General features: G+C 42.3%; 1 protein-coding gene across 1 annotated transcript in view; it reads right to left on the reverse strand.

Moving 5' to 3' along the window:
* pde2a (phosphodiesterase 2A) overlaps positions 1-20,880 on the reverse strand; it is an 82,944-nt gene that overhangs the window by 48,685 nt on the left and 13,379 nt on the right. The window contains exon 2 of the mRNA XM_076994445.1: positions 15,995-16,084. Within this exon, the coding sequence (XP_076850560.1) occupies positions 15,995-16,084 (90 nt within the window). The remainder of the gene's footprint in view (positions 1-15,994; positions 16,085-20,880) is intronic.

Below are 20,880 nucleotides of genomic sequence, written 5' to 3' on the forward strand. Positions count from 1 at the left end.
TGCCTGTCATTCTGTCCGACTGAATCACCACGGCGACGCAGCCAGGACTGAGCCCCACGGACAAACACAGGTGTCTAACACCGCCAAACAGTTTCCACGACGATTCCAGTTTGCCAATGGCGTCAGGCTGCTTCACCTTGATTCCCACCTGTTTGACACAGCGTGGTGAAGCGCGGACATCGCTGGCATTCCAGCCACTCGTCTGCGTTAGAGGATGTGCCGTGAAGACATTTGCTTTAGATGAAGTTTAGCTTTGACCTCCTTGAGCGTGTCATTGGCCTTGATGCTCCCTGCTGAAAATGAAACTCAGAGCATCTGAGGCACGACGCATTTCCTATTTGAATCATGAATCCCGTTCACGCTGACACATCTCGCACAGCCTGCAGCTTCCCGTAATGACATATAGTGTGCTGCTTTTAAGCGATCCCAACACCCCCACGGATATTCCACCGACACCTGGAACTACCTCAGAACAGCCTAAGAATGTCAACAGCTTTCGGCAGTCAAGCCGTGGCGAACCGCACCAGGTGACAGGGGGCTTGGCTGGACCAGACATGGAGGCACACGGTAGGCATGAACTTACAGGACCGCCAAACACCCAGAAACAGAGGCTGTCGCTGTCGCTTTCATCCGTAGGAAATCCCAATTACAACACTCTCAAGCCCCTCAGGGAGATGCTCACAAAATCCAAACACCTGCTAAATAAATCCCATGGTCCATATTCAGCCAAAAACGGTGGGTCTGCTTCCATGTAAGTGCATTGATTTCTCCTCAGCCCTGGTAGCCTTAAAAACCCACCTTCTCCCAAACCTGTGCATCTGCTCCAGAATAAAATGCAGCTCCCTCTGAAAGAACAAGCATTGCCCATCAACTCCATCGTCCTTAACATTGACCTGTTCCAAACAGCTATGAATATGAATCGATGTCATCTGTATATTAAATACAGCCTGAAATTCACCTACTACATCTGTATTACATCAACTGGAGCACAAAACTTGATAAATACATCAACCTTCAATTTATGGCCCCCATATAATACATTAATCTTCATTTTGGCTTCTTTTTGTTGCTGATGACTGGATAAGCATTTGGATAAAGTTCATAATAGGATCTGCGTATTCTAACACTTGTGAAAATGGACATAAACTTGATTTCTAAAGTAGCTACTTAAAACTGAAATTAACGCTTTTTTTATGACCCTTGATGGTAATAGTTTTTTTTTATGTAAATGTTTTTCAAGATGCTCTGAGAGATTAAAAAAAGTGATGTGATTACTCAGGAACAGCTGAACATGCCAATATCTAGTCCTGTTGTATTAATCACATTTTTATAAAATTGAGATTTTTCTTTCTCTGATTTTCTGTCTTTCGAGCTAATTATTTGCTCTATAACAAATGTATCATTAAAAAACACACATAAATTCTAATGCATCATTTAATTATCCAATACAGATGATAATAATGGATATTGCTCCTAGGGCTGATGCAGGTAAATGGCTAGGTGTCTGTGCAATAAAATGTCTTGAGGATACGTGCTTTCCTGAATATATACCAAACCATACACAGGTGACACTTAGCAGCACTTTCATCCACCACATTGACTCCTCACGAGAGAGAGAGAGAGAAAGAGAGAGAGAGAGAGAGAGAGAGAGAGAGATATTACTGCTCATTAATTTCACTCAGTAATTTCACTCATTATTCAGAAGTCATCTTACTACATCCATTATCAATCTGTTTACACACATATACTCCACTCTAACCCCACTCTCTGATAGCCTAAAACCCCCTTCTTTCCATTGTGATTAGTAAATATGAACACTCTTTTTAAGTGGTTATGTACAGATCAGCAGTTTTATGTGTGTGAGTGTGTGTGTACTCTGAATGTCTTCCAACCTGTGTGAAGTTAATCAGATGCAAAGCACCCTCGCCATGCCTCGGGCTTCGTTAATCACCACAGCGACAGGCCATCGCAATCCCAATTAGGCCCCCTGCAAACTATTCCAGTACTTACAGAACACCATGGCCTGTAGCTGTCAGAATGTGTGTAAGTGTGTGTGTGTGAGTGAGTATGTGTTTCTCCATCTTTCTCACTGTCAATTTCTTCTTCCTACTCTCTCTCTCTCTCTCTCTCTCTCTCTCTCTCTCTCTCTCTCTCTCTCTCTCTCTCTCTCTCTCTCTCTTGGGAATTAAATGGAATTTTTGTCCAAGTTGTATACGGACCTGAACACGAATTTAATCAAGAGAGTTCAGATAATTAAATCAAGACTCGTCTTCCTAGGATGGCATATGCTGCTATTATCCTACTCTTCCTTCATTTTATGTCGAGGAGCCTTCTGAAAGCATTGGGTCTGTCTATCTGTCTCAATACCTAGTGAGCGGTCTAAAGTGGCATTGATTACGGAGGCAGCTGTTTAAGTATGCACCATTCTAACAGACATTCATCCTCATAGAGCAGATTATTGAGACGCTCTAATATAGAGCAATATCATCACATCTCGTTCTCACCCAATGTATAGGTGTTTATTTACCTCAGTTTCTAGCGTTGCTTCGGCGTTTCAGCACAATGGATTCTCCTCTTTTCGTTTTTTATCGCAATTTTAATCAGGCATGAAAATGGGTCATGGGTTAAAAAGGTGAGAAGACCGGGGGGCGGGGCATGTGACGTCATGGGGATACGGCGACGGGGCGTTGACATGTGACGTCATGGGTATACGGCGACGGGGGGTGGCTGCTGGTGTACGGGGATACAGCGACAGGTGATGGCAAATATTACGGAGCCCGTAAGGTGACATCATGTAAAAAATATAATAACGCGTGGCCACGACTTACTAACGCGTGCGAACGACTTACTAACGCGTGCGAACGAGATAATTAACACGTGCGAACAAGATAATTAAGTATTACTTTATATAAAGCCAGGTTTACCTTCCTTGGGCAGTCAGTTCGCAAACATCCCTGGGATCTGCTTGCTTTGCTGTGAAAAAATAAACTTTGTTGCCGCGTGTGAAAGGCGACATTAGTATCTCGTTCCCACGCGTTAGTAAGTCGTGGCCACGCGTTATTAATTTTTTTTACATGATGTCACCTTACGGGCTCCGTAAAATATAGTAAAATCCATAAAAAATTTTTTTTTTGACTGTCATGTCAATGGATTCAATGTATGGAGCCAGATCCGTAAACGCGAGAGGCCGCTTTCGTCATTCCAGATGGCTCAGTCAAAACCATTACGTCTTAATGAACCAATAAATACATCAGCAGCGAAAATGAGTGTAAAAATATCAGGTTCACGTGTTTTTATTTTCTAACATGGGCTAAAGCACAGGGTAGACTCAAACGACAAGCGTTTACAACTTCATCTTCAACCTTTTCAGCCCTGGCGCGAATGTCCTCACATGTCACTGGATTCACCAGTTACAACTACAGACACACTAGAAAAAACAATCTTGATTCTTATTTTATGTCACCGTTAACTACACGGGGTTGACGCGAACTTAATAGGCCTATCTATCTACCTATTTATCACAAGAGCTTGTGGCTAGATCTGACAGTGTTTTACCGCAAAATATGAAAACGATTGAAACCATTAATAACCCAATTAAATCCACTGGGAAATGTACGATCTGGTAAATGTAGTGGTAAATGTAGTGGTAAATGTACGATCTGGTAAATGTAGTGGTAAATGTAGTGGTAAATGTAGTGGTAAATGTACGATCTGGTAAATGTAGTGGTAAATGTAGTGGTAAATGTAGTGGTAAACAGAGCCGGAGTGGCTAATCGGGATATTCGGGAGGATTCCCGATGGGCCGGCTCATGTCAATCTCTAGTTTGGGCCGATTGGGAGGAGAAAATAATTTTGGGCCGGATTTGGGCATGAAACTCCCGGGCTGAAAGTGTCCCACTCCGGCCCTGGTGGTAAATGTACGATCTGGTAAATGTAGTGGTAAATGTACGATCTGATAAATGTAGTGGTAAATGTACGATCTGGTAAATGTAGTGGTAAATGTATGATCTGGTAAATGTACGATCTGGTAAATGTAGTGGTAAATGTATGATCTGGTAAATGTATGATCTGATAAATGTAGTGGTAAATGTACGATCTGGAAAATGTAGTGGTAAATGTACGATCTGGTAAATGTAGTGGTAAATGTACGATCTGGTAAATGTAGTGGCAAATGTACGATCTGATAAATGTAGTGGTAAATGTACGCTCTTCTGACTTGTCCGCGGTGTAGCACTAGGTCCTGCTTCTCGTCCCGCTTAGCAGTAAATGAATAACACGAATGAAGAACGTTCGTATGATTGAAACGCTATTTGGCCTCTATGAAGGTTCTGGGCGGAAACTGCTGGCCACTGTCATTGAAATTGCCGATTTCGGAAGTGCTCTGTTTGCTTATTAAGTCAATATGATAATTAATACATATAATCTCCCGAACCCCCCCCCAAACAAAAAAACTCCTCGGATCTACACGATTCACGCAGGTCACCCTTTTCAACTTCAAAACGGCGAATTTCGCCGAAAGGTGACAGATTTTCATGCCTGTTTAATTCTCGCTTTAGATAAGCTACTTGTGCTAAGAACTTTGTTAGCTAGCTGCCTTAGCCTTAGGCAGCTATTCACAACAGTAGCATGAGGCTTCAAACTTAGGGTGACCAAACGTCCGTATTTCACGGGACATGTCCGTATTTCACGTCCTGTCCCGGGCATGAAATACGGACATGTCCCCGGAAATACGGACGTTTGGTCACCCTATTCAAACTCTGCTAGCATAAATGCTATATCCCTTAAAACTTATGTGGTTTAATTTTAAAAATCATATTTTTAAAATGTTTCTTGAATATTCTAGGAACAGCAGAGATAATTAACATGCATTTGAAAATGCCTTAGTCAGGAGCAAAAATTGTGCTTGTACTGAATCATGGCATCGCCTTAGTGGCTGAGGAACCATTCGATGCTGCCTTAAAAATTAGGCCAGTTTAAGGACTCTCAGTAGGCAGCACATTTAAGGGATCTAAGAATTGGGACAACCTACGTGTTGGGAACGCGCACACTATGACATAAATCGCTGTCCACATAGATTTACGTACTAGGTTTGGGACGGACCCAGTGTCTGCCTGCAGATTTATCAGTTGATCATTCATGCTGCAAACTTGCCATTGTACATCCCAGAAGGGCTCCGTTGGACAGTCTTGGTGACTTAAGGTAAAAAATAATTCAGAAATCTGTTGTGTTAATCACTTTGTAATATTACCATTCAACCTAAAATGTTATACTCAGTGAATGAGGATAACTGTGCTCAGTCAAGGAGCAAAAAAACTGATGTTTGCTGAACAAAGCAGGGAAAAGTCAAATCTATTGAGAAAGTGTGTGTCATCGTTTTGGATTTTGTGATATAATAATAATAATAATAATAATAATAATAATAATCTTTATTTGTATAGCACCTTTCATACATACATGTAACTCAAAGTGCTTTACAGTATAAATAAAAGAAACATTAAAAGGAGATAAGACAAAGACAAAAAGACAAAAAGAAAATGTTAAAAGAAATTAAAGATAAAAATATTAAAATAACATAAAAGTAAAAAGTGAAGTAAGATAATAAAAAGTAAAGTAAATAAGATAAAACAATTAAGATAGAGTTTCTTAACTAAAAGCGGATCTAAACAGGAATGTTTTGAGACTGCTCTTAAAACTATGCAGGGATGAAAATATAAGGTGCTTAACTATTAGCAAGGTCACTCATCAGAAGAATAGTGGGCAAAGATCTGTAACTTAGCACTTCATACACCTAAAAAATGTTAAATAAAGTGATATTTTCATAAATAAACACATCAATTAATAGGTAGCTAGTCAGTTAACTATGTCAGAAGAGGGCAGAAGAAATGTGTCCTAGCTAACTAGGTATTGTCATCGTTTTGGATTTTGCCAAGCAATGGCGATATAAGGTGCTTAGCTATTAGCAAGGTCATTCATCAGTAGAAGAGTTGTTTTGGGTTCTCAATGAATACTCAATGATTTCAGAAGGTAAACTGCATTTAGGCTGTGAACCTTCCATTCTCCCGCTTGTATGTCGCTTTACTTTTACTTAAACTAGCCTGCTAGCTAGCATAGCACGGCATACACGGTCAATCAACGTGCTTTCTGCAGTATTATCCCCTCTGAATCGGCACTTCTGACACCATGTATTGGGTTCTCAATGAATACTCAATGATTTCAGAAGGTAAACTGCATTTACTTAACAATTGAGATCAGAGATACAACAGGCTTCAATCTCTAGATGCCACCACACAGGATCTAGCTAACGACCCCCGTGCCCCTGCACATGCGCCCCCACTCCTCTGCCATTGGCTGCATATCACATATCACTACATCTTACTACTTCCCTTCTTATAAAACCTACATCTTACTACTTCCCTTCTTATAAAATACAAACTTTTACTTATATAACAAAACAAAGTATTTTATAACAATAAGTAATTAGAAAGTGACAATCATTCTTAACCATCTCTGAATATGTTCTTCCATTTCTCACTTCACCTTTCAGATAACCCCAAACTATAACATTATCTTTTTTTTTCTTTTTCACAAAAGAAACTGTGTCAATTAGCACATTTCAGAAAGTCTCTCTGGACGTTTGTGTGTGTGAGTGGACCATCAGACATTGATGTCTCCTGGTCTGAATTCAGCACAGTGTTGTCTTGAAGGGCTTCTGAACCCTTGTTCAGATTCTGCTCTGGTTCTTTCAAAATGCACAACGATTTCATCTTAGAAACGCACCATCCTCTGTCTGAATTGCATATGACCTCTGTTGTACTTTTCTCAGCATGGTACCTTTTTGTGCCCAGGTGTCCTCTTTGTCCTTGAGCCTCACTCCATCACCTTCATGAGACGTCTCACTGTCCTGCCTTCCTTTGTCTTAAGAAGATCTTCTGAGACAGGTAGATTGGAGCGAAGACGATGTCCCATGGGAAGCTGAGCAGGCGAAAATCCGCACTGCAGTGTAGGGGTGGGAATCTCCAAGCACTCTACGATTCGATTCGATTACGATTCAGAGGTCTGCGATTCGATTATAAAACGATTATTGATGCATCTTGGTAGTAGCAATCCATGATGAATTAACTTCAATTTTATTTCCATTTTATTTTATATTTAAACAAAAGCAATATGGCAAGTACAAGGCCACACTCCAGAGAACTGAACAAAGAAATACAAGCTGAAAAAGTGCACCTGTAGCAGCATGTTTGCAGTAAATTAACAGATTTCAGCAAATGCCAACTCTTAACCAACATTATGTGCAAACAACAAACAAATATGTGGTACCAAAACGACAGCTTCCACACAAGAGTAGAATTGTGTGCTAGCAGCTGACTTAAAACAATAATGTGATAAAAAAGTGAATTATTTCGAGTACATGTATAAATATTTAACTTAATTAAGTTTAACGTGCTGGGAAATATAGAAATTGACCTTGAAAGTGACGTACAAGTGCTTGAATTCCACCTTATAAAGGTGTATGAACCCAGCAAACATGACTTTGTTCATTTCGCTGAGGCGCGGTGCGCGCGAAGTTACAAAACTCGAGAGGTGCACGACCTCGCAAATCGACAGTGCGCGAGACCCTCGTGCACGGGCGAAGTCACCGCGATTATGTAATTTTCGCCGTGCAGACCCTCGCAAGTATAAAACCAGGCTTCAGTAAGTTAGTGTCGGCTGGATTTGCCGCTTTTCTTGCGTCTTTGTTATGTGCGCAGCTAACGTCTAGACAATCGATTGTTGTCATTTGTGAATCGATTCTGAATCGTCCACGTTGCGCATCAAGATGCACCTAACAATCGAAAATTTCCCGCACCCCTACTGCAGTGGTGTACTTCGATAGACAAGTAGTGCCTTGTAGAAGTCACCTACACTATCCATAGCTTTTCTCATCAGCTTCTTCACAATTCCCACTGACTTCTCCACCAGTCCGCTGGATTGTGGAAAATGTGGACTGGATGTAGTGTGCACAAAGTCCCAGTCCTTAGAAAAATCCTTGAACCCTGGACTGCTAAATTGCGGGCCATTGTCAGTAAACACCTCAGTAGGTACACCATGTCTGGAAAAAATGGACTTCATGCATGTGATGACAATCTCTGCTATGATAGAGGTCAACCCACATACTTCAGGGTATAGTAAGTAGTAATCAGTGACTATCAGAAAATCTTTGTTGTTGCAGGTGAATAAATCAGCACCTATTTTCTGATATGGTCTCTGAGGTGCTGGATGTGGCATCAGTGGTTCACTGGCACTTCTAGACTGGTATTTCAGGCATGTCTCGCCGGATGAGACAAAATCTTTAATATATTGGTTGATTCTGGGCCAGAACATAACTTCACAGCCCTTCTCTTGCACTTCTCCATGCCCAAATGTCCCTCATGAACCTTCTCTAGCATCAGTTTTCTTATACTTCTTGGTATCACTAACTTACTGCCCTTGTGCACCACATCATCCACTACAGTAAGCTCCGCTCTGCAATTCCAGTACTCTTGGACATCTGCGACACACTGTTGCCTCACCTGCGGTCATCCATTTAACACCACCTGTTTGAGCTATTTCAAGGTTTGGTCCTTCTCAGTCTCCTCTCGAATTAGCTGCATCTTTGCATTTGCAACAGGTAATGATAAGGTCACCAAATTTACTTACACCTGTACTTCCTTAACTGATGTGTTGTTTGTTGGAGCTTTTGGATCCACAGCTCTGGACGGTGCGTCTGCAGTATATATAAATTTTCCTGGTATGTAGGACACATTCAGCGTGTTCCGCTGGAGTTTGAGCCTCTGTATGCACAGTGGACAGTCGTTGAGTGATTTTTGCCAACAATGCGATCAATGGTTTGTGATCAGTTTCTACACTCACAGTTTGTCCTGTTATGAACTGATGAAATCTCTCACAAGCAAAGTAATGCAAATCAGCTCTTTCTCGATTTGAGCATATCTAGTCTCTGCTCCCGTCATTGACCGAGAATCATATGCTACTGGTTGCCAGTGTTCCTCATATTATTGCAGTAGAACTGCACCTAAAGCGGTGCATTGATGCGTCAGACAATATTTTTGTAGGTCTGGCAGGATCGTAGAATCTTAACACTGGCTCTTCTGTCAGCACTTTCTTGAGCTGTTGCCATGCGTTTTCCTGTTCCTGATCCCATTTCCATTAATTTATCTCTTTTCTGTCAGCCATCTCAGTGGTGCGATCTTTTCACAGAGATTGGGTATGAATCTTCCCATATAATTGATCATCCCCATGAACTAGAGGTCTGCACTCCCGCGGTAATCCCGCGGGTCCCGCGGGACCCGACAGAATATCTTGCGGCGCGGGACAGAATTTAATTGTTATTGGCGGGAGCGGGAGTTGAATTAGTCCAGGCGATGCGGGAGCGGGACCACATATACATGTAGAAAAATCCCGCAAATTAATAGTCTAGAAAATTATAATAATAACAACGCAATGATTTCCATGCAAAAGGAACAGGACGAAAACAACTAATCATTCAGTAAGTAAGCAATAAACCAATTCAAAATATTGGCTAAGCAACTGATCATGTGAACATGAAGTGTGCCATTTTGTCATTTTGATACAGAAATGGCAGAGACTGTAGACCAGGGGTCGGCAACCTTTGAGACATGGAGTGCCAACTTTAACATGTCCAGTCAATGAGTGTGCCACTATGGCCGCGAGTTTAAATTGTTGACCGAGGGGGGGGGGGGGGGGGGGGGGGGGGGGGTGTAAATGGACACAAATTAAGTATTATATCGCGATCGATCGCCAAGTATAAACGCCTCCGCCGTTCGCGCGAGGTGTGCGTGCGGAGTCGCGCGCTACGGTCACTCGCGAAAGTATAATCCATTAATATAATAATTTATATTAAATTATATATATTTTTGCTGATGCTGGTCCAGCGTGTCGCGTGCCAGTGACTATGCCTCGGCGTGCCAATGGTGGCACACGTGCCATAGGTTGCCGACCCCTGCTGTAGACGGTCAACCGTCTATTTAAAATTCTATTAAAACAGGCGAATACACCACAATTAAGCAAACTACAGGAAAGTCTGATGTATGGAAGTCATATTCCATTGTAATTAATGGAGATGGAAATCGGCTTGTTGTGATAGATGTCAGAAAGTGTTGGTGTACGTCACCTGACGGCACGTGTTTGGACTGTGCTAAGAAATGGGACAGCGTAATCCATCGCTATATTGCTGTTTTAATTAATACATAAGAAAATTTCAAGTACTAAATCTAATTAATTCACGAGCCTATGGTGGCACACGTGCCATAGGTTGCCGACCCCTGCTGTAGACGGTCAACCGTCTATTTAAAATTCTATTAAAACAGGCGAATACACCACAATTAAGCAAACTACAGGAAAGTCTGATGTATGGAAGTCATATTCCATTGTAATTAATGGAGATGGAAATCGGCTTGTTGTGATAGATGTCAGAAAGTGTTGGTGTACGTCACCTGACGGCACGTGTTTGGACAGTGCTAAGAAATGGGACAGTGCGATCCATCGCTATATTGCTGTTTTAATTAATACATAAGAAAATTTCAAGTACTAAATCTAATTAATTCAATTCATATTAGGATTGTGGGCGGGGGGCGACAGAAATATATATGTGGCGGGCGGGTGCGGGATTAAAACAAGCGCTTTTTTGGCCGGTGTGGGCGGGAGTGGGATTAAAACAAGCAGGTGCGGGCGGGAGCGGGATGAAAACGAGCGATTTTTTGGCGGGAGTGGGTCTAAAACAAGCAGGAGCGGGATTAAAAAAGCAGTCCCGCGCAGACCTCTACCATGAACCTCTGGACATTTTTCCAACACTGGGGTCTCGGCATATTTTCAATGGCAGAGACTTTCATGGGATCCGGTCAAATCCCCGTACTGCTGATGATGTCTCCGACAAATGTCAGTTCAGACACACCCAGGCGGCATTTCTATTCAATTTCAGGTTTGCCTTTCGTGTCACTTCTAGGACTTGTTTTAGTCTGTAATCATGTTCTTTTGTTGCTCCTCATATAATGATGTCATCCATGGACGTATCGACTCCTTCAAGATGTTCATAGAATAGATGTATTGCTTTGTGGTACACCTCAGGAGCTGATGCAATCCCAAAAGTTAACCTCAGGAAACGGTACCTTGCAAATTGTGTATTGAATATACACAGTTTAGAACTGGCTTCATCCAACTTGAGCTGCCAAAATCCAGAAGAAGCATCCAATTTGCTGAAGAACTTTGCATTTGCAAACAGCCATTATCTCCTCACGTGTAGGAAGTTTGAAATGTTATCTCTTATTTGCCTTATTGTGATCTCTTGGATCTAACAAATCATCAGCTTGCCATTTTTCTTGTCAACAATAACAAGGGAACTGACCCACACAGTAAGCTCATCTATTTTTTGCATTTTTTCTTCAATTCATGTCAGCACGAACAGCACTTTTCTACAAGGGTGTATTACAGGAGGTACAGTTTTGTCAACTCAAATGGTGTGCTCACCAGGCAGACAGCCCAGTCCCTTGAACAGATGTATTGTTGCATCAAGCTGTCATACTCATTTCCCGGTCCACATTCAACTACTAGGACCCTCTTGACCAGATTCAGTTTTTCACATGCCACTAACACAAGTATCGACTGGACCTCTTTGGGCACCACAATGCATGACAGCATGTGCACCACCTCTTTGTACGTCACTCGAGCAATACATTTACCTTTAACTGGAATATCAGTTCCAGCATAGCCAGTGACCTTCACTTTGGCTTCGTGCAGCTTGGCTCTTGGTTTCAGTCCATTAAACACTTTCTGAGGTTACATTTACTTGCGCTCCGGTATCCAGCTTAAACTGTATATTTTTACTCTGCACTTGCAGAGGAATCATCCAGTCCTTTTGGTTTTGCTCATTTTGGGAACATGATTCCTCGAGCTCATTTTCACCTACTGTATGCACATTACTGTTTTTTTTTTTTTTTACAACAACACGCATAACGATTAGGCTTTCTGCATTCATTGCAGTTTTTCCCATATGCAGGACATTTTCTTGGAATGTGTACAGTTACATTGTTTTTTGTTAGGATTCGGCGGGTTCTTACTTCCCCCGACCAGCCGCTTGGCTCTCGGTGTGTCACTGTTTTTCGGGTCAGGCTTTTTCAGCGCATCCACGCTACAGTTTTCACTCAATAGCTCTTTAGCCGGTCTCCACTGCTCTGCACAATTCTAGTGCCTTTTCTAGGTTTAAATCTTGCACTCTGAGCAGTCTTTCACACAGTGTACTATCCGGAATCCCACAGACAATTCTATCTTTAATCAGAGAGTCTGTTAACTCACCAAACTCGCACAACTTGCTGAGGTTTCTCAACTCCGTTACATATTGATTAATTGTTTCTCCTGGTTTTTGCGCACATGTGAAGAACCTCTGACTTTTGTAAGTCACATTCCATTTCGGAATACAATAGGCCTCAAAACTTTCCATTATTATGTCCAGCTACATTTCGTCTCCCTCCTCAAACATGAAGTTATTGTACATTTCCAGGGCTTTGTCTTCAAAAATATTGAAGCTTTTACTCTGTCTGCTTTTCCATCGGCATCAATTGCAAATAGGTACAGATCAAATCTCTGCTTGAATCGTCTCCAATTCTCAGCAACGTTGCCGGTTAACTGCAACTTTGGGGTTGGCTGTGAACCTTCCATTCTCCCGCTTTTATGTTGCTTTACTTTCACTTAAACTAGCCTGCTAGCTAGCATAGCACCGCGTACGCGGTCAACCAACGTGCTTTCTGCAGTATTATCCCCTCTGAATAGGAAATTCTGACACCATGTCTTGGGTTCTCAATGAATACTCAATGATTTCAGAAGGTAAACTGCATTTTACTTAACAATTGAGATCAGTTACAACAGGCTTTGCTCTCTAGATGCCACACAGGATCTAGCTAACAACCTGCACACCCCTGCACATGCGCCTCCACTCCTGTCATTGGCTGCATATCACATATCACTACAACAGTGAAACGTTATATAATAACAGGTGTCGTTCTAACATCATCGTCATTCCATGCAGAATTACTCGGTAGTGCTAACAGCATCGATCATGTTCCTAGGTGGCTAGCTAACAGCTTTACCTTGTCTGCCTTGTTAACACTGGTTACTAAAGATCCTTAATCTTTGTATGTAACCTAAACTAGTGAGATTTTGCTACTGAGAACTTAAGATATTAATGCAAATTTAGTTTATTTTTTCTCCCAGTTCCAGATGTTTATTTCTCAAAACAGTGTGTGTCACCATTTTACACAGAGCAATAATTTGTCGTATTTCAGCACTAGGGACCAACATTGTCAAGCTGGTAGATCATTTCCCCTGTGTTGTTAATAAACCACATTAACAATATTGAACACTCATAATGCATCACTGATGTTAAGCTATGTATGATGTGTACTGCAGATGCTGAACAACTAGCAGTATAAGGTGAATATAAAACTGACTTGGCTTTCTATTTCCCCCAGTTTTATAGGACTGTTACCACAACTTAAACAATTCACTGAACAATAATTAATCCGACTTAAAATTTTAGGTGTAACCAGTCACTAGAAAATTAAATTGGAGAGGTTTTACATTTTTTACTGCGCTGAGGACGCTACTGAACACTCAACTCCTTGTAGTAGTCATGGAGCCAGATGACTTGGCTAAGCTTTATTATATGACGCACTGTTATGCTGATGGTAACTGTTATTTAATGGGTCAACCATGGCCATATCAGCATGCACATGGTCAGCAACATCACTCAAATAGGTTCTGGCATTTCAGCCATACTCAATTAGAAATGGGGACCCAATTTGCGCCAAGAAAACATTTCTCACACCACCACAAAGCAGCTTGGGTGCGTGCTGTTTCTGCCTCATTCGGACTCTGCCTGCATGTTGCAACAGAAATTGAGGTTGTTCGGAGCTGGGCGATCGTTCCAGTCCCACAGTGCAGTGTGGGTGAACCCCAACCCCTGTTCCAGTCCCTCAGTGCAGTGTGGGTGAACCCCAACCCCTGTTCCAGTCCCTCAGTGCAGTGTGGGTGAACCCCAACCCCTGTTCCAGTCCCTCAGCATGCAGTGTGGGTGAACCCCAACCCCTGTTCCAGTCCCTCAGTGCAGTGTGGGTGAACCCCAACCCCTGTTCCAGTCCCTCAGTGCAGTGTGGGTGAACCCCAACCCCTGTTCCAGTCCCTCAGCATGCAGTGTGGGTGAACCCCAACCCCTGTTCCAGTCCCCCAGTGCAGTGTGGGTGAACCCCAACCCCTGTTCCAGTCCCTCAGTGCAGTGTGGGTGAACCCCAACCCCTGTTCCAGTCCCTCAGTGCAGTGTGGGTGAACCCCAACCCCTGTTCCAGTCCCTCAGTGCAGTGTGGGTGAACCCCAACCCCTGTTCCAGTCCCTCAGCATGCAGTGTAGGTGTTCTTGGCTATTCGGAGTGGAACCCAATGTGCTCTTTTGCTGCTGCAGCCTGTCCACCTCAAGGCTGGACATGTACGTTCTGGGATATTTTTTTGCCACTGCAAACACTGGTTATTATCGCCTTCCTATCCTGCTGGCTCCTCTCCTCTGGCCTCTGTGTTTCCACACACACAGCTGCCACTCACTGTAGGGGGTTTGTTTGTTTGGGGTTTTTTTTTTTGGTCATTCTGTATATACACTGGAGGCTGTGTACAAAAAATCCCAGGAGATCTTTCTAAAATACTGGTGCCAAAAACCAAGTCCCTCAGATCGCACATTCTCCATTCTGATATGTAACTGCAGCTCTTGACCTCCGTGTATATAATTACATATATGGTGCTGTTACCAGATGATTGGCTGAAAATTCAAAAGTATTATTCATTATAGTACTATATAACAGGAATATATATATTATATAATGTCACTTTCCAGTCACTCATGATCTACCCCTATGACAAAATACTTCAGAGACATCAGATTTATTGTGTGTGTGCAAGAGAAAGAGAGAGAGAGGGAGAGAAAACAAACGTGCAGACCACTGTTCACAGCAAATTCAGTCTTGAGAATACTGCCCAATTGTACATCAATAAAGTTTGCAGGTTGTTTCATCTTTGATCCCTTACTTCAGTATGTTGGTGAGAGAGACAACCCATATTCAGGTTTACTTGCAAAATACAGACCTTTTTGCTTTTTATCTGATGTTTTTTTCTCAACATGCTTTTTGTGTTTTTCCTTTTTAATACTTTCCTTTTTTCAAGCACCAGACGAATAAAATACTTTCAAAAGTGTCTCTGTTCTCCTAAAAGGCTTTTAAAGTGTCATATCATTTTAGTCCCACCAAGTGCCCTCAGGATTAAATGGAAACACAGGATTAAATACATCCAATTTTTTGCCACTCTGGAGACATTTGCTGGTAACTTTGAGGTCTTCTTTTAAATGAAAGAAGAAAAAGAACCAAGATATTTCTCTTTGGTTACTGAGGTTAGGGTTGAGGTGAAGTTCTGATGTGCTCATAGCATTATGAATGGAGCAGTAAAATAAGTCAATACTGCCCTAGAAAATAAAATTAAATGTATGTGTGTATCTGTGTGTGTGTGTTACTGTGAGTAACTAAATATTAATGCAACTAACTCTAACCCTAACCTTCCTGACCCAACATTCTATAAGGGTTCTTCCCCTTTAAAAAGCTTGTGACCATAGAAACAGTACAGTTGTGTGTAGTTTACATGCTGAGGGTCCTCATAAAGAGAGCAATGAGTGAGATTTCTGGTCCTGTCTCTCAAATTTAATAGAAAAATATATCCATATGATCTAAAATATCTAAACCTGCCAAAGACTTATTGTTCCTATAACCAGTTATGTTTAAGGAATCTGGTATTCAACTGTATGCTATTTTAACAGAATATCAGTGTACAGTTCCTAAAGGTGTGTGTGTGTGTGTGTGTGTGTGTGTGTGTGTGTGTGTGTGTGTGTGTGTACTTTTGCGTGGATGACGTACCACTTTTGGCAGGACTGCTCCCAGTGTCTCCTTAATGGCCACCCGTAGGCTGTTGGCATCAACAATGGAGGCCAGGCGCAGCAATGCATCCTGGGAAAACAGAAAACACAGACAACAGTATAAGCCAACTGCAGTATCAGATCATGTGGCTTTACCAAAGCCTCAGGGAGAAGGCTAATGATGAACCCTGCCTCTCTGAAAATGCCACGCCATCATCATAATCACCTCTGGCTCTCTCTCTTTCACACATGCTCCCCCCTCCTCTCTCTCTCTCTCTCAGGTCAGTGATCTTTGCTTTGCCACCAGTCTGTCGTTAGCTGCTGGTCTTCATTAAACCCTCAGAGTGGTTTTATTAGCGAGAGCATCCTGCCCATTACAGCGTTTACGAGGCGACACTTTAAACGACGGCCGTTAAACATGTATCAGCCAATGACCATTAACCAGCTCAACAAGAGAGACACGGAGAGAGAGAGAGGGGAGGAGGGGACCACAGAGGCTCTGCCAGAGACAGCATGGAGAGGGTGAAGGCATTAGGAGGATGAATGGTTGGATGGGTGGATGAGGGGTTTAAGAATGTGTACATATATATATATATATATATATATATAATGTGTGTGTGTGTGTGTGTGTGTGTGTGTGTGTGTGTGTGTGTGTGTGTGTGTGTGTGTGTGTGTGTATGTTGTATATGTGTGTATGTTATTATTTATTAATAATTATTTATTATTTCATTTATTTCAAAACTTGGGACAAAAAACATGCCACCTTCAAAAATAAATAAATAAAAAAATCTATCAATGCAAGTGTAACCAATGCAAGGAGAAGATGCACCAACTGTTGTCATTCTGTCATTCTGATTCCCATTTTTGTTCTGTCATTTTCATCCTCAGCCACTCTGACCCACCCAACCTCCCAAACCACTGTTCTTTTATTTATTTGAAAAAGAAAATGATGTCTGTCGTAGCACTGCTGCTCTTTCCTCTCAATCATGTTCAAAGACAAATACACACACACACACACACACGCACAGGGACCATGCAGGGCGTCACAACGCATGAAGCTTCCTAGAGCTGTCTCAATCTCTTCACTCCCTCTACCTTCCTTGTCTACTCTCCTCTCTCTCTCCTTCTCTCTCTCCTTCTCTCTCTCCTTTATGTTCCCCCCATTCCATCAAGAACCCACTGCCAGGCCACAGTGGGATTCAATTCTACGGCATTGATCCCACTTTCAATTTGCTGAAGCAGAACTGACCGAGACCCGTTTAAGGGAAGCTCAATTAAACACACACACATGCACACACAATGTACACATACGCCCTTTGCCTCCCCTCTACTTTAAAAACTACCTACATGTTCAGCCAATTAGCACTGAAACTGAAATAAATGTTAATCCAGAGATTCACCCAGACCAGATTCATCAGACTCTCCCTGAGAATTCAGATATTTCCACAGCACCTGGACACATCAGTCAAGTTTTACGTATGTGTTAACAAATCAATAGATGGAAAATCATGTAAAACTTTGTGGCTGTCCTGGAACCATTATGAATTTGCAGGACTGTGGCTACATATGCAGTTGTGAAAGCTTACAAAATATTAGTGCTTAAGATTGCTTTAATGGTCTGGATTTTATTCAACCATTACTCACAACTTTTGAGATGACTTGAGGGCTTCTGGGAAGCCAGAAGGCAAACCACGAGAACCTAAACCAGTAGGCCGAGTCCTAACACCTCTCTCCAGGGGGCAGTAGAGAGGGGGAGGTGTGTACGGGTTGTGACGTGTGTGAGAGAAAGAAAGAGAGAGAACTAAGGAGAATGAAAGGCAAAGTGGCTGTGTCCAAAACCACACTTGTGTACCTGTACTGAAAGTACATGAGATAATAGCTTTCTGGCATACTTTTAGTTTAGTATGGTGCTGTGTGGTTTGGGACACAGCCTGAAAGACTAAGGAGAGACAGTCTATGATTGCCAGAAGGTGCATTATCCAGAATGAGCAAGTAGACTGACTGAAACTTATCCAGGAACATCCAAACCATTAAAGCCCAGATGAAGTGGCTCAAACCTGCAGCTACATTACAAGAGGAAGGTAAGCATGGCCAACACTCCTGCATCTTCTAACTGTAATGCAACAAAGATCAAAACCAACCACATGAGGTACAAAATGGCTGAAATGTAAAATGTTAACCGAGAAGCTCCAAATGGAATAAATGATTTCCCCAAACACAAGATACACAAGGTTTGACAATGAGCCACTAAAATATATAGAGAAATCAACAGTTATTCTAAAGCATTTTTGCATTCTTGGGAGCTGAATCAGACCTAGACCCCAAACTGGATCAGACCTAGACCCCCAGACTGGATCAGACCTAGACCCCCAGACTGGATCAGTCCTAGACCCCCAGACTGAATCAGACCTAGGTGAAGTGAGGGAGGAGGTGAATTATTGCATCCTAGATGATGAAATAATAATAATAATAATAAAAATAATAATAATAATAATAAGTGAAGTTTGTGAAAGTGAAAGACAGACACACACATACATGCATAAATACTGCACTCAACTGCACTGAATACTGTTTGTGACATTCTCAGGGGTTCTTCTCAAGTGTGAAGTGTAGACGCACACACACACACACACACAACCATGGACACGCATCTTAGATCTGTAATGGAGCTTTGTCCCATGCTAATAGGGCTTATAATGTAATGCATTATAGTTTATATTAGGTTAATGACATATTAAGGTAAAGATCATCTCTCTTGGGCTTCAGACAGCCCTGGTCATCAGTTCTAGAAAAGGTGTGAACATGCACCTTCAGAGCGTCTCCCCACACACACACACACACACACACACACACACACACACACACACACACACACACACACACACACACACACACACACACACACACACACACACACACACACACACACACACACACACACACACACACACACACACACACACACACACACACACACACACACACACACACACATTCTTCCGTATGTTCTGTATGGTGGCTTGGTGGTTAGCACGTTTGCCTCTCAGCACTGGGGTCTTGGGTTCAAGTCCCTACCAGAGAGGAGTTTCCATGTTCTCCCCGTGTCTGCATGAGTTTCCTATTCATGCAGACACGCTCCCAGAGTGAAATTCTCCCTGAGTGTGTGACTGTGTCTCTTCATGTTTAATAAAAACAGTTGTCTGTGTCTGTGCATGAATGTGTGTGTGCTTGTATGCCCAGTGGCGGATGGTGCTCTGTCACTAGGGTCTGTTCTCTGTCCCCTTCCTGAACACCATTCAGTCCCCCAGGGGGCTGTGTATCCCGGTGGAGGACACTGTGTTGCTTCTCGCTGGTGTGTGATTGGTCATGTAAGACTTGTACCAGTGTTAAAGTTGTAAAGCGACCTTGGGTATCTTGCAAGGCGCTATATAAATTGAACATTGAATCGTATTCAAAAAACAGTCCACACTCTAAATGTGACTTTCTGTGTGAAAGCTGAAGAATACTTGAATCCTTGTTGACCTTAAGTGTGCATGATGCAGTACAGGGAGCGTGGTGCACAAAAACACACCAGCATCCTCTGAAACAAACCCAAACGCCTGTATGGGCTACATACAGCCCCCAGAACCACACGCTGCAGAGGGATTCTCCTCCTCAGTTCAGAACTCTGTCCATGGTGCTGAAAGCTGAGTGTGCTTTTCTCAAGCTAGAGTTGGCAGATGAACTGTGCTTTAGGTAAAAGGGCAAAACAATAGACACCATATATCATTTAGGTGGCCTAATTCCAGTCCCGTGTGTAAGTAGTGACACATTCCTCACAGGGTGCAATGTTTACAAGAAGTGAATCAGCCTTTATGCGCAGAGAACTTTGAGCTTCGGTGTATGTGTGGATTCTGCAAGTCTTGCTATGTAGTTTGCAATATACAAAATCTCAATACAAAAAAACAAAAGTATTTGTTGTCTAATCATGTTAACATCCTGATTCAGTAACCACTCATATTTGTTCAAAATTTTACTGGCATATTCTAGTCGCTTCAAAAACATTTGAACATTTGAGATTAATGTTACCTTCCAATCCCTGTATTTCTCAAGTACAAAGATTATGCAGGCACACACACACACACACACACATACACACACACACACACACACACACACACACACACACACACACACACACACACACACACACACACACACACACACACACCTCTACACCGAGACCTTGAGACACAACACACACAAACACACACACCAACATACACAATCACATTGTGAGTGCATGTTTTCATGAATAAATTGTACAAGTACATGACAGGATACGTGAGCACAAGGACAAAAGTGTGTATGTGTGTGTATTTGTAGCGGGTAGGCGTCGTGTTTATGTGAATGTTTCTGTTTTTAATTAAGTGTAATTTATTCACATGACCCGTTTTGCCCTCTACCTCCCTTTCTACCACTCCGCCTTTCTCATGTCTCTACCCCCCCCACCCTCTCTACCCCCCCCCCCCCCCCCCCACCGCTTCTTGCCCTGAGGTGTCCTGTGCATGCTGTGTTCAGTAGGACCACATCCTCTTTCCCATAATGCCTGTGGACATCTGGTGAGCCATTTCAACATAGCCCATCTCTCAAACCCAAACACATACAAACCCCCACACACAGAACCGGAAGGCATTTACAGGTTTACACAACACCTGCTGAAAAACCCACAGACTCGCATCAAACTACTCGCCATAGCGTTTGGTGCTTAAAACTGATACACACCTACAATACCTATACCTTCGCAATGATTGTATAATCTATATTTAATGAAGTCGTACTGCTTTTTGTAATCTCTATGAAATTGCATATTTGGCAGAAAGAAAGAAACATTTTAAAACATGATTC

This window comes from Brachyhypopomus gauderio, unplaced genomic scaffold, assembly GCF_052324685.1.
Source record: "Brachyhypopomus gauderio isolate BG-103 unplaced genomic scaffold, BGAUD_0.2 sc141, whole genome shotgun sequence".
Classification (NCBI taxonomy): Eukaryota; Metazoa; Chordata; class Actinopteri; order Gymnotiformes; family Hypopomidae; genus Brachyhypopomus; species Brachyhypopomus gauderio.